This window comes from Gouania willdenowi, chromosome 14 (assembly GCF_900634775.1).
Source record: "Gouania willdenowi chromosome 14, fGouWil2.1, whole genome shotgun sequence".
NCBI classification, from domain to species: Eukaryota; Metazoa; Chordata; class Actinopteri; order Blenniiformes; family Gobiesocidae; genus Gouania; species Gouania willdenowi.
Genome location: NC_041057.1, coordinates 25,669,829 through 25,682,581, shown reverse-complemented (window position 1 = coordinate 25,682,581; position 12,753 = coordinate 25,669,829). Strand labels below are relative to the sequence as shown.

The window sequence follows — 12,753 nt, the reverse complement described above, 5'->3', positions numbered from 1 at the left end:
TCCATGACAAATGTGATTCCAAGAGCCGCTACTGCAAAACCCATGAGCCGCCCCCGGGCCCGAAGAAGCAGTCGGGCCAGCAGAAAGAGCGAGAGATCTAGGGGCCCCCGGCGACCACCCCACGGCCAAGCAGCCCCCCCGAACGCCCCCAAGGTCCCAGGCCGAGAGGCTGCCATTGCCCCCCCCATACACACCCGAAAAGCCCCCAAGGAGCCAAGGACCCAGCGCACCACGCCACCGACCCCAACCCCCAACCCCCAGGCCCCCCATCCCCCCCACCACCACCCACACCCCCGCGCCCAGCCCCCCGAGGGGAGGGCCCAGAGAGCCCCCCGCCCGAGACCCCAGCGGAGGAGCCAAAGCCCACGCCCAGCAGACGACCAGAGCCACGCCGAACGGGCAGCCGGCGGGCACCCGCCGGTGAGCCCAGAGCCAGCAGGGACCCGACCCCAGGCCAGGAGGACCCGGAATGGATGCAGCACCAGGAGCAGCCCGCCCAGGGCGAACGACCACACCCCAAGCCGCATAAGGCACCTAGCCCCCCCGGGCGCCCCAGATGCTGATGCCGCCCGCGCCACGAGCTTCAGTTCTTTAAAGCCAGGGCCCCCTCCAGAGGCCAAGCCAGACCGCCCCGCCGGGATGTGGCCCCCTAATCTGGCCCCGACAATGTGACATACCTTGATCAATCAAGCAATAAATAAAAAGAAAATTCACTTTAGACTCGGCAGGATTAAATAATATTGGAATAAAAATATCTAATATAAATGAATGAATAGTGCCTCATCTTAAAATACCCAACAGGCATGTTAACACATGAGAAAATAAAAGTGCCACAGTGCTGTAAAGTAAGGTCAGTAATGTGCTTTTAGGAACTGCACTCTTAATGTTTCCTCTACTCATTTAATTTCACAAATTGAAATGTATGTTTTTCTTGATGAAAAGTATGACAATTTTTATTTGTTGGCATTGCAGGTTTAGAGCATGTAAAGTATTATCTGCTCACTAAATAAAGTGTGTGAGGTCTGCAAATAGAGGTTGATTTATTTTAGAACACACCTGCACGTCCTGCTGTAGGTCCTTGATATAGGAAATACTAGATTGATTTAGAATGGTCTATTCTCACACACATGCAAATCACACAAACACTGGCGCGAGCGCGCACACACAAACACGCTTGCTCGCGCAAACAAACACTTGTACGGAGCAGACAAACATGCCCTCAAACATCTGTGCGCAGTGCGCACACAAACTAGCATCGAGCTAGTTACCAGAGAGGCTAACGATATGTTTGGTCTCTTCCAAACAGAACAAATCTTGTAGGAATTCACCTTGAACTCCTCACAAACGTCTGAGAACTTCGATCTAACTCTTCACCTCCGCTCTGTATCCAATTTGCTCTGCTGACCAAACAGACAGGACTCCTCTATGAAGGTAGATATGTTGCAAAATGTGAGAGCTTGTAAAATGTGATGTGAGAGCTTGTGGAATGTGATGAGCTTGTTTATAAAAAAATCCACACACGTGAAATAAATTTGATGTCACAAATTAATTTAGAGACCGGTATTTACACATAACGTTACAGCTGCGAACTTGTAATCCAACGTTTATTCACATGTTTTTTAATTACTTGCGTAAATGATCGTTTACAACCACAACTCTCCGGTTACAACTTCTCGAATCTGCCGCTATAGATGCACAAACTACTTTTCTCATGTGAATCTGCGCTGCTTGAGTTTTGCAACCTATTTTGCGAGACATCTGTAGCAAAACTGATTTATGCTCGTAGAAATGGCCCCTCCCCTCCCCGCTCCCCCGTGTCTGTGATTGACCAATCAGAAGCGAGGATTTGGAGACAGTGGGCTGTGTCTTTTTAGCATAGCAGCCAGTGATATGACTGAAACAGTCATTTTTCTTCAATGTAAAGGCAGGATGCTGAAATTTGCCTCCACAGAATGTTTGAAAAAGGTTGTTAGTCATTTAGAAATAAAGAGTCATGGACAGTGCTTCTCATTGTTTAAATTTAGGTTAACGCTATGTGGAGATGAGGATCGAGAACTGACAGCTGATGCAGTGGCCAAGCAATAAAGCAATGAACATGTATGTGAACTGTCTCATAAAAATGAAGATTCAATGAAACACCCGAGGAGAAATGCGTTAAAATACAACTTGAGCAATAATAGCAATTTTGCAATTTTCAATCTAAGATTCTGGACTTCCTGTGTGTTTTTTTGGCGTGGTCTGGATAATATTTTTGCATTTTTAAAATTGGAAATAGCCAGAAATTAGAGAACCGTGCGATGTAATTTTTGTTTGAAATTTTGAGACTCTACATAATGGTTCAGTCGGTGAAAAGTAGGTGAGTTGGTTCCGACACCTGGAAAGAAAGAAAGAAAGAAAGAAAGAAAGAAAGAAAGAAAGAAAGAAAGAAAGAAAGAAAGAAAGAAAGAAAGAAAGAACGAACAATATTCCAGCCCAATAACAATGTTTCCCTCTTTCTGAGTACCATGAACTACACATTTTCGGACAGTGCAGGGGCATGCCTACAACATGACAAGGGTCCCTGGTCACTGACAGGCACGTGGTGCTCACATAGGCTCCGCCCCTTCCCTCATAGTGTGGCCACTACGAGAGCAAGAGGCCCTTCGCCAGCTCGTGGCGCTCGGGCCTAAGACGACCAAGGCCGCCACAATTCACAACCTTCTGTAGATGAGGCTTGGGAATGCGAGGAGGTAAATTTGCCCAAACAAAAGACAGGATCATCAAATCAAGCTGCTTGAAGAAGGATGGTGGAAACATAAGAGGAAGGTTTTGAAAGAGGTAAAAAAATCGCGGAAGTGCAACCATTTTTGTTGCACTGATACAGCCAATCATAGAAAGGGGAAGCAACTTCCATTGTCTTATATTAATTTGTAATCCTTCTACCTAGTCCAAGATAATTCAAGTTGTTACTCATATTATATATATATAAATATATATATATTATATTCCCACCCATGCCTTACCTGGTCTGCTCATTGATGAATTCCAATTCCCCTCTGGACTGCTCATAGTCCACTCCTGCCTTGGCACTGCCTTCCTCTGTGTGGTATGGGACAGCCACTGTGCCCCTGGAGCCAGAGTTCCTCACCACAGTCACAGTGAGCGTGCCTGTGGTTTCACTCACTCGCAGCACCTTCTGCTCAAATGTGAAGATTCCAGCATGGTCGTCATCCAGGATGGTAATGGTAGCAATCAGAGGCTCCACCAATCTGGCAGTGGGAGGGTTTCCAGTGCCCTCTCCTCCACTCTCTTCTAACCTCAAGTTCTGAAGACGCACAAAGAAATGCTCATCCTCTTCAAAGATGTCGTCGTCTAGGATGCCCACCTATAGAGTGCAGTGAAATATAATGTCATGTTCCTAAAACATAAAGCTATTCTGTTCTAGTTCTGAAGGCACTAGAGCGAGCCACAGCACTATGACTTAAACACATCAACACAAACAGATGAACAGATTAGCAGGACAGTATGTTGATAAATCTGGGTTTATTTCCTACCATTATAAAACTAGCAGCTGTAAAAAAGTGGTTATCTGAGGTCCTGTGGCACACATTGTCTACTTGAATGTAGCAGATGCACTACATTATATGGTCTATATTCAGGGGTGCACATAACTTTTTAGGTCTTGTACCTCAAATTGTTGCTTGTTGCTTACTTTTTTAAATACACATTTTTCACCAAAAATATAAATTATATGAAATATTTATTATTTAAAATATAATACAAAAACTCCAGTCAATGTGAATGATGGACAAACTGCTCTCATGTGTCTGGTCAGGTTGTTTGTGGAGCCTGTGCGATATAAAATGTTTAAACATGTGGTTATCAAATTAGGGTCTTCGACCAGTAGCGTGGGAGTCCATGAAATAATAACGATTCTAAAAAAATCTATTATTCATGTTGAATCATTAAAAAAGTTGTATAACTACATAACGTTAGTCTAATAGCATAGTTGCCTAAGTCATATTTCAACATTTTCAGAAAACAAGAAAAAACAATTTTTTTAGCAAGCACATTGGTATTTTTTATTGATATAAGTTTCCAAAAAAAGTAAGACAACATTGCATAACAAAAATGACTTAGGCAGAATATGCCTTGGGTAATTTTTCTCTTACATATAAACACAACAATAACATAACTAATGTTGTTTTACTCACCTAAACATAACCAAGTTGTGTTACTTTTCTAACTTTAAGCAAGTTGTTTTAATGTTTTTTTAAACTGCATTCAATCTCGATTTCTTAGCCTGATGATCTAACCTGCAAGCAACTGCCAGCTCCACTCTTTACTAAAACACTAATCCCACTGTAGACCTGGACCTCCCTGGGCTTGTGAGGTGACCTGGGGGGCTTGGGTGGGTTGCCGGGGTGTCTGGGTGCCTCTGCGCGCAGCTATTGCACCACATACACATATATACACAAAGGTTGGATGGGGAGCACCACTCCCCTCCATCCCCTTTCTTTTAATTGCACCTCATACATTCACTAAACACACACATTCACACAGGGGATTGGGAAGTGCCTCTCCATTGGGGAATGGAGAAGCACCATAACAGGGAGGTGGGTAGGATAACATATATGGGCCTGTCGGGTGGGGGCCCGGCCCCTCTGTTGATGGCTGGGCCACCGTGTAGAGTACAAATACATCAGGATGGTGTGGTCGGGCATGGTGGGGCGGTGGGTCTCGGGGGGCGTGGGGGGGGTGTTGCTGGGGGCTCTCTTTGCGGAGTCTCTCCGGGCAGTGTCGGCCAGGCGGGGCTTGGGGGTGTTTCTTCCCTTTGGGTGTGGCTTGGTGCTTGTCTCATCTCCTGGTTGCCTTGGGGGCCGTCCACAGTGTGTGCGGGCTCGGGGCGGCCTGCCTCGCCGGTGTGGGGGGTGGGCGTGCTGGGGGGTGCTGGCATCTGTAGCAAGGTTGGGGCGGGGTTGCTTGGTGCTTCGAGATGATGCTGTTTGCTGGGGGTGGCGCCGGTTCGTGGGCCACCATCCAGCAGCTCGTTAGACACGTTGATCCCAAATACCTGTTTTAGGTATTACCACTCACTCCTTCCCTCTGTCCACAGCCACCACCTTTATACTTAAGCCTCACGCTTATCACCAGACTGGCTTGATTACACAACACAATAAGCACAACTCTTGGAACGTCTGTCGTCCAATGAAATTACTTAGTCTGAACTAACTGTTGTATAATTTTCAATAATAAAAGGTCACCACTTGAATTTAACTAAACAAGAAGGTAAGCGCCTCTAAATTGATTATTACTGCATGGATGAATATGTTTCTGCTGTAACAATTTATTCAACCCTAACTAATACAGTGAGTATAGGTTCTCATTTTTCAAACAACTGTGTGGAAATACACAGTCTGTGAGTGGGGAAAAGATGCTAATCAGTTTCTGGAGGGTCAGATTATTTGCATGCACAAAGCAGAGGAAACTTCTAGGAGATTGCTGGACCGACTAAAATTAGTTAACTGTTGAAGGCATAAATAAAACTGCAGCAAGTACATTTTTTGGGCATCATTTGGCCTAAAATCCAAAATCATCTTTGAGCATATTGTAATTCCAAATTTTCTGAGTGGCCTGATGAGTCAAGATTGACCATGTTCCAGAAAGATCGGCACATCTGGGTAAGAAGAGAGGTTACTGGGATGATGTGCCTACTGTACAAGCTTGAAGGGGTGAGCTATGACCTTGCATTGCTGCAGTTGGTCAGGTCTCCAGGCTTAGCAACGTTATTTCCCCGAAGGATGAGGTCAGCTGAGCTGACGACCTCATTGTGGCAATACCAGCCTGTCATCTCGAAAGATCTCGGAAGCTTTGCAGATCTGGGCCTGGTTAGTAGTTGGATGGGAGACCACTGGTAATTCCAGGTACCACAGTGGGGGACAGTCACTCCAGTGGTATCTGTCATTGTGTCCTTGGGCAAGACACTTCACCCACATTGCCTAGTATGAATGTAGTGTGTGAGTGAGTGTTGGAGGCAGTTGCCCCAGGGCAGCTGTGACTACAATAGTAGCTTACCACTAAGTGTGGAGTGAAAGAATAATGCCTTAATTCTGTAAGGCGCTTTGCGTGTCTATGATAAAGCGCTATTTAAAATTCAATGCATTATTATTATTAAATAGGCTCATATTGTGAAAGAGGAGTTCAGGGAGCATGTTCAGGTTTGAGTTTTAAGCATGGATTGGCCGCAACACAGTCGTGACCTGAACCCTATTAAGAATACTGTATTTGGGATGTGTTGGAAAAAACATCAATCAACACTAGATCTGGACAGAATAAAATGTTATGAAGCAGAAGCTTGTGGAATCGATACCACAGCAAATGCTTGCCGGTTAAAAGCTAAAGGTGTTCCAACAAAATATTAGTGTAACATTTCTTTTTAGCTAGACAGTTTATATTTATGTAGTAACTTGCCAGTCAGAACTGTAACATTTAAAAATATTTAGGGGTCAGTTAACTGTGTGTATGAATATACATTATATACTGTAGTATGTAGGTCTTACCTTGATGTCTTTACGTTTTTCTCCAGGTTTGAATATCAGTGTTCCTTTAATGAACTCATAATCTGCCCCTGCATTAGCGGAGCCATTTTCAGTACAGTAGTCAACATAGAACGTGTTGTGGCCTGTGCCACCATCAAGGACCACCCCCAGTGTCAAGAAACCACAATTTTCTGTGCACTGATAGTGGGCACTTTCAAAACAAATGTGTGAGCAAGTGGCTTTATCGTCGTCCTGACCAGCAGAACGGCGTGTATAATCAGCAGCATGTTTCCTCAGAATGTTGCCAGCGCCGATCAACATGCGGGTGGCCTGGACACGGTAGAAAGCTCGGCTCTTCTTCTGGTGAACCAGTGTTGAATAGTTAGCCATCTCGATTAGCTGGTCAAGGTCTTTGTCTGGATGCTTTTCCTTCAGGTCCTTTAGCATGCGAACCACCTGCTGAATGAACAACAAACCTCATTCTTATTAAAGTTCATACTATACTAATTAAATGCTACTTATAAGAGATCCAGTTTTAGGACTAGGCTTACAAACCTAAAGCAGTGATGCCACAGCCCTGCTTTATGAACCTAATGAAGTTTCTCATGACTAAACTTTATAAAGACGATGTTTAGCATTGTGCTGTTTGCATTTCTCTAGCTGTAAGCAAATTCTACCAGTCATTGGAAACTTAATATCGCCCCAAAATATTTATTCAACTGGATTAATGTTATTTAGCAATAAAAGTCACCAGTGGACCTGATGGTTGAGACCACTGTCCTGAAGCATTCCCTTATGCTCCTGCTTTCTTTCTTTCAGATTAAGTACATTTAAAGCTTAAACATAAAAACATTTTAAAAAGTACCCATATCAACTACAGTATAATATTATAGGCAGCAGGGGGCCGTAAGGGCCTGTAGGCCTTCTCTGCTGGCACAAACATAATCAGAATACCATAAATATGTATTCTGAGGCCTGGCCTTTCTGTTAGAGTGCGGCACCCATGGCTTAAAGGTAATGGAAATGTGAATGTGGAAATAACCAATCAGATTTCAAGTTGGTGACATGGTTTTGAGTCAGTGGCAACACAAGGGCAGCAAGCTGAGGTCACATACAACGTGTCTTCTTAAATGATACACACTAGTAAGAGGCCTTTAATATAACGATACCCATTTAAGGCCCAGGTACCAAATGTACAGCCCACCGCTGATTATAAGCAACCTAATGTGATGGATTCGAGCCAGGACAGTTCTGACTTATGGCGCATGAACGCTTTGCAACGCTTTGAAGGTTTCCAATTATATTTAGTCCAAAGTCTTTCTTTCTTTGAGTCCAGTGATTCAGGCAGTTTCTAAGAGCAACTCTGAGCAAAGAGGGGACAAGGATTAATTAATGGGTTTCACTAAAGGGGGCCCTATCAAACCTGACAATGCAGCCTGGTGTAACAGTCCAAAGTATATGCCCAGACCAGAATATACCTGGGGTGTAGTCAGGCCTAGGCTGTTTTATACCCAGGGTATAGTTTGGCCTGGGGGGTATAGTCTAGCCTCGGCCAGAGTGTATCCCGGGTATAACCTGGCTTAGGCCTTTTTACTCCCCAAGTATAGCCTGGGCAGGGGTAATTTGGCTTGATACACCGGGCTTACAGCATTGTCAACAACATTGTCACATTTAAAATTCAACAAAATTTACTTGCCTGGCATTGAAGGAGGAAAATAGCATATCTTACAGCTTCACTTTGTGAGCAGCAAAATGTTATACACAGGAAAATCTTTTGAGACACGTTTCCATGGTTACATGATGCTTTTTTAATTCGGAATTATTTATTCCGATTTAAATAATTTGCAATTAAAGTGTTCTGCTTCGTGTTTACATGAAAATGTTAATTCCCGAATGAGGTTTACATGGAAAACTTTACATAATTCCGCTTTAGGTCTGGGAGTTGGGAAGGTTCTGATTGGACAGGGGGAGAACGTGATGTATCACGTCTATTGGGAAAAACACACAACAAACCTTTTATTGTCGGCTATAACACAGAAGACTATATCAGAACTGTTTTCACCTTTATTTTGATTGTATTTTTGAAGCAGCAGCTCAACAATAACACATGGTTTCAGTTTGGACCGCGGAGCGGAAAGGAAATAGGAGCTAATCACCGGTAAAAAGCCCAGTAAACTTCTGGAAAACTATCACCAGGAATAAATATTTGCTCCCTGGTAAAGATAGTAGCTCTAACAACAAGTAAAATGAAAAACTGGTGATATTACAGCCTGTGCATGCAATACGGGGACGCATTAACTCCGCCTCCAGGTCCTAGTGCCAGCAGTCCGGTGAAGCCTGTTCCATTTACCGAGGTCCGTGTGAAAGTTCATATGTTTATGCTTCCGTCTATCCACTCTTTTCATTATATCCATGTCATTTAAGGCTCTTATCAAATAGTCTAGACTGGAGTCCGGGCCGTCGCCATCTTGGAATATGTTGTCAGCAGCGCATCATCGCTAACGATGCGCTAAACGATACAAATTAACTTAAAGCGGCTTTAACTAAGTTAAGTGTTTACAAGAAAGAGGAATGATCTAATTCGGAATTAAAAACGGAATAAACCAACCGCTTAATTCGGAATTAACTTTAATTTAGAATTAAGTTAGCATTAGGAATTAATGTTTACAAGGTCAGGTTAAAGAGGAATTAACTTTTATTCTGCTTTAAAGAGGAATTAAAGCTCCCATGTAAACGTGGAATATGGTTTGTCATCTTAACAACGCCTCTTCCCTTGATTTTGCTCTGCCAATGGGGCTCTTTTGAAATAAATTGTGAGAACTACTGTAATAGACCAAATATTGCGCCAAAGTACTTTTATACCAGATGTCTTACCTCATCTTTGTTCTGGTCTAACTCGTTGCCTGTCTGCACTGAGACCGTCACACTTGAGGAGTTTCCAGGACATGAGTTTGTATCTGACAACTTTCCATCTATGATCACATCAATGCCTTTAGTGTCAGGATCACCCTCCATTTCTACCACAATGCCATGTCTCTTGTTGGCACGGTAACGCTTGTGTATGTATTTGTAGAAGAGCAAGCGACGATCAGCAATCCAAGCCAGGAGCACGCACACAGGAAAAAAAAGCAGCGTCACAATGGCTTCCCACACCTGGTCAAACGGGAAAAATATGTTAACATAATTCAACACTTGAATATTTTAAAACACAAATATGTGTAAAAGTGTGTGTAGGAGTTTTTGCAATGTGGCATTCGTTGGGATCAGACTTTCAAACATTTTTAGCGACATGATTATGATCTTCTTAGATCTGGGGCATATAAGTGATATTTATATCAGCCAAGAGCTATTTGTTTTTTAATTTGAAAGTTAACTTTAATGGTGGGGAGATTGTTCAAAACTACCACAATTTTGACAGATTATATGGCCAATGTTTGACTGTTAGAGCCTGGTTAAAATATGAATGACCTACAAAAGTAAACGCCTTGTTATTACTTCAAGGTATTTTGAATTATTTCATTGGAATTGTAAACAAACTCTGTTCTGTTACAGATAATATAGCAAATTACAGAACTCTCTCAAAGAATGACCAGTCCATGACCAGAACATCAGGATTGGTCCTTGTGCCTTAAGCAAGCCAAATCCAAAGCAACAGCACACTGACAACGTACACCAAGGTCTCATGAGAGACACTAGCTATGCTGGTTTACCCCAGAATGTCCAGGCAGTCATATCTGTCTGCTACTGCAACCTTTGACAAAAAATTATTTGTCCACATCTGACGAACAACCCTAAATGTTGACTCTGTCTCTGCTCATTCATCCAATACAGGTGTAATATTGTAAATGGACCCCTGTAACCAGGACCACTATAGGTCCCTACTCCGTTGTGGAATTTGGACCCCGTCTATAGAATATGGTCCCCCTCCCCGTCCATTTTCCAGAGCGGAGTTTGGACTATTTTGCCCTTTTTATTTAGGGGTCCACATCCTATGTCATAGAAAATGGACCCCAACACTATAATACACACGGTACAGTTTCTATGACATAGGAAATTTATCGAGATACAATACACAATTTATATAGGGGGTCCATATCCTTTGCCATAGAGAATATAGGCCTGCTACAATCATTTCTATAACATAAATGTCCTTGACTAGGACGTAATGTATTATGTCATAGTTTACCTAAAATGTATTTGAAATTAAATGGGGAATTTTTCAGCAGGAAATTGATCATTCCAAATATTTCTATTATAAACAATCAAGTGTGGAGAAAACACCTTTGCTTGGAGTTTTTAGTGATATTTGGAAACTATGTCTGACAATGTACAATTTTTTTATTGTGTTATTTTTCTTTAAGTGGCTATATTTACCACATACCATACACTAGTATTAAATATTGTATTGTTTTTGTTGTGTATACTATAGTACATATGTACTCTACAAAATCCTAATCCTAAAACCAAGATCAATGTCTTCCTACATAACAATGTTATATGTCATATACCTGGACCCTTTTTCAAGAACTTTGAACCAGATGTAAATTTTTAAGAGTTTATAAATATAAAATAAATTTTTGGTCACTACCTTTTTTGTTTTCATTGTTCATATTTAGTTATGTTGTTATAATTATTAAGATTTCAATGAAAATATTACTCCTTGCTACCAGATGTGCCATCATTATGTGCACTATGGTGCATACAGCAATCTGGCACATCTATTTGTGAATCAGATTAATTTTTTTCTGTTTCATTCCCTGATTAGCAATAGGCCCATTAGCAAATTTGGTGCTTTAGCATTGCAATTGAATTGTATTTAGCATTGTAATCTTCTGAAAAAATCTAGACCATAAGTGCTCAAAGTGAGGTACGGGTACCCCCAGGGGTATGCAAATTGTCATAGGGGATACGTGAAAAAGAAATGAAAACAGCATGACAACATTGGAAACTAGAACACAATATAACCAGCAGTCAGGAGCCTCTATGCATTACCACAAATTACACATTGGCGTAGATAAGTCTACCCTCAAGCGATGACAGAAAAACAATCTTAAAAAGCAAAAATATGGCAAGAGCTACATTGCTTTACGCTAGCCAAAAGTGCTTGATTTCCTTTCCCACATACAGTACTTGTGTGAAAGTGGATTTTCAGCTTTGACAAACATGAAAACAAAACACACAACGACTTTGTGTGGTGAACAATTTAAGACTCAGATTCTCTCAAATGCAGCCAAACAGTTCTGTGCACCCTCTCAACCTCACCTTTCTCATTAAAGTTGTAGGGAGTTGTATTTCACTTTCAGCGTGATGAAAATTATGTTGTATTACTGCTATATGTTCAATAAACAAATGTTTGGTAGATTTGTTTTTCCAAAATAAAGGAGATTGTTTCGCACTAAAAATACCAGTAGGCTAATTAATTAAATAAATCAAATAATAATTCTAAGATTTTGTTTTGGGGGGCTTTTTTTTAATATACATTATTCCTCAACAGGATAGGTCAAATTCAGAAACAAATTTCACTGTAGTGCAACATTGTATATGACATTACACTATTATGTTTTTTAGTGTGCATGGTTTCAGGTTAAATGTCTGAAGGGGTACGGCCTGGGACTGTGGAAAGTTTGTGAACCACTGTACTAGACAAAACATTTTGATGCAAGATGTGTTAAATGTCAAAAGATACTACAATGCAGTGACCAACAATGTATCACTGATATGCACATGGGTAAAACACACCTGTACAATCCCAGGTGATATGACAGCCAATATGAGGTAGAGCCATATGTAGGCAAAAATGCTCCAGAAAGCTGTGATGAAAAATACTCGCAGGTGTTTAATCTTGCGTGTCTCTCCATCAGGGATTACAGAGACACACAAACCAATTATCACCAACATATTGAAAGCAGCGCTGCCAACAATGGTGCTCGGGCCGAGCTGCCCTGCATCAAAGTTGTGTCCACAAACCTGTAAAAATATACAAGATCAAAAAAGGGTAGAAAAAGTCCACACTGCTAAATAGAAAAGCTTTTAACATAATATACAAAAAAAATAATTTTGAATAATTAAAGGGGGTTACTAAGTTATAGTCAGTTTACATAGTCAGGTGAGCATTTAATTTGTTGTGGTCACAGACATTTCCATTTTTTTCATTTGGAGACCCAAAATAGCAGCCTAAAATGTAATGTAATCTCCATATTACGAGAAATTTTATTTTAGCAACAAGTTACCTGAA

At 41.7% G+C, this 12,753-nt stretch overlaps 1 protein-coding gene across 3 annotated transcripts in view; it reads right to left on the bottom strand.

Moving 5' to 3' along the window:
• slc8a2a (solute carrier family 8 member 2a) overlaps positions 1 to 12,753 on the bottom strand; it is an 85,842-nt gene that overhangs the window by 18,476 nt on the left and 54,613 nt on the right. For 2 of the 3 annotated variants that reach the window (XM_028465881.1, XM_028465882.1), the window contains exons 4-7: positions 12,258 to 12,485; positions 9,393 to 9,671; positions 6,540 to 6,977; positions 3,003 to 3,364 (exon numbers count right to left, since the gene is read on the bottom strand). In XM_028465881.1, the coding sequence (XP_028321682.1) occupies positions 3,003 to 3,364; positions 6,540 to 6,977; positions 9,393 to 9,671; positions 12,258 to 12,485 (1,307 nt within the window). The remainder of the gene's footprint in view (positions 1 to 3,002; positions 3,365 to 6,539; positions 6,978 to 9,392; positions 9,672 to 12,257; positions 12,486 to 12,753) is intronic. The other variant, XM_028465883.1, reaches the window with a different exon arrangement.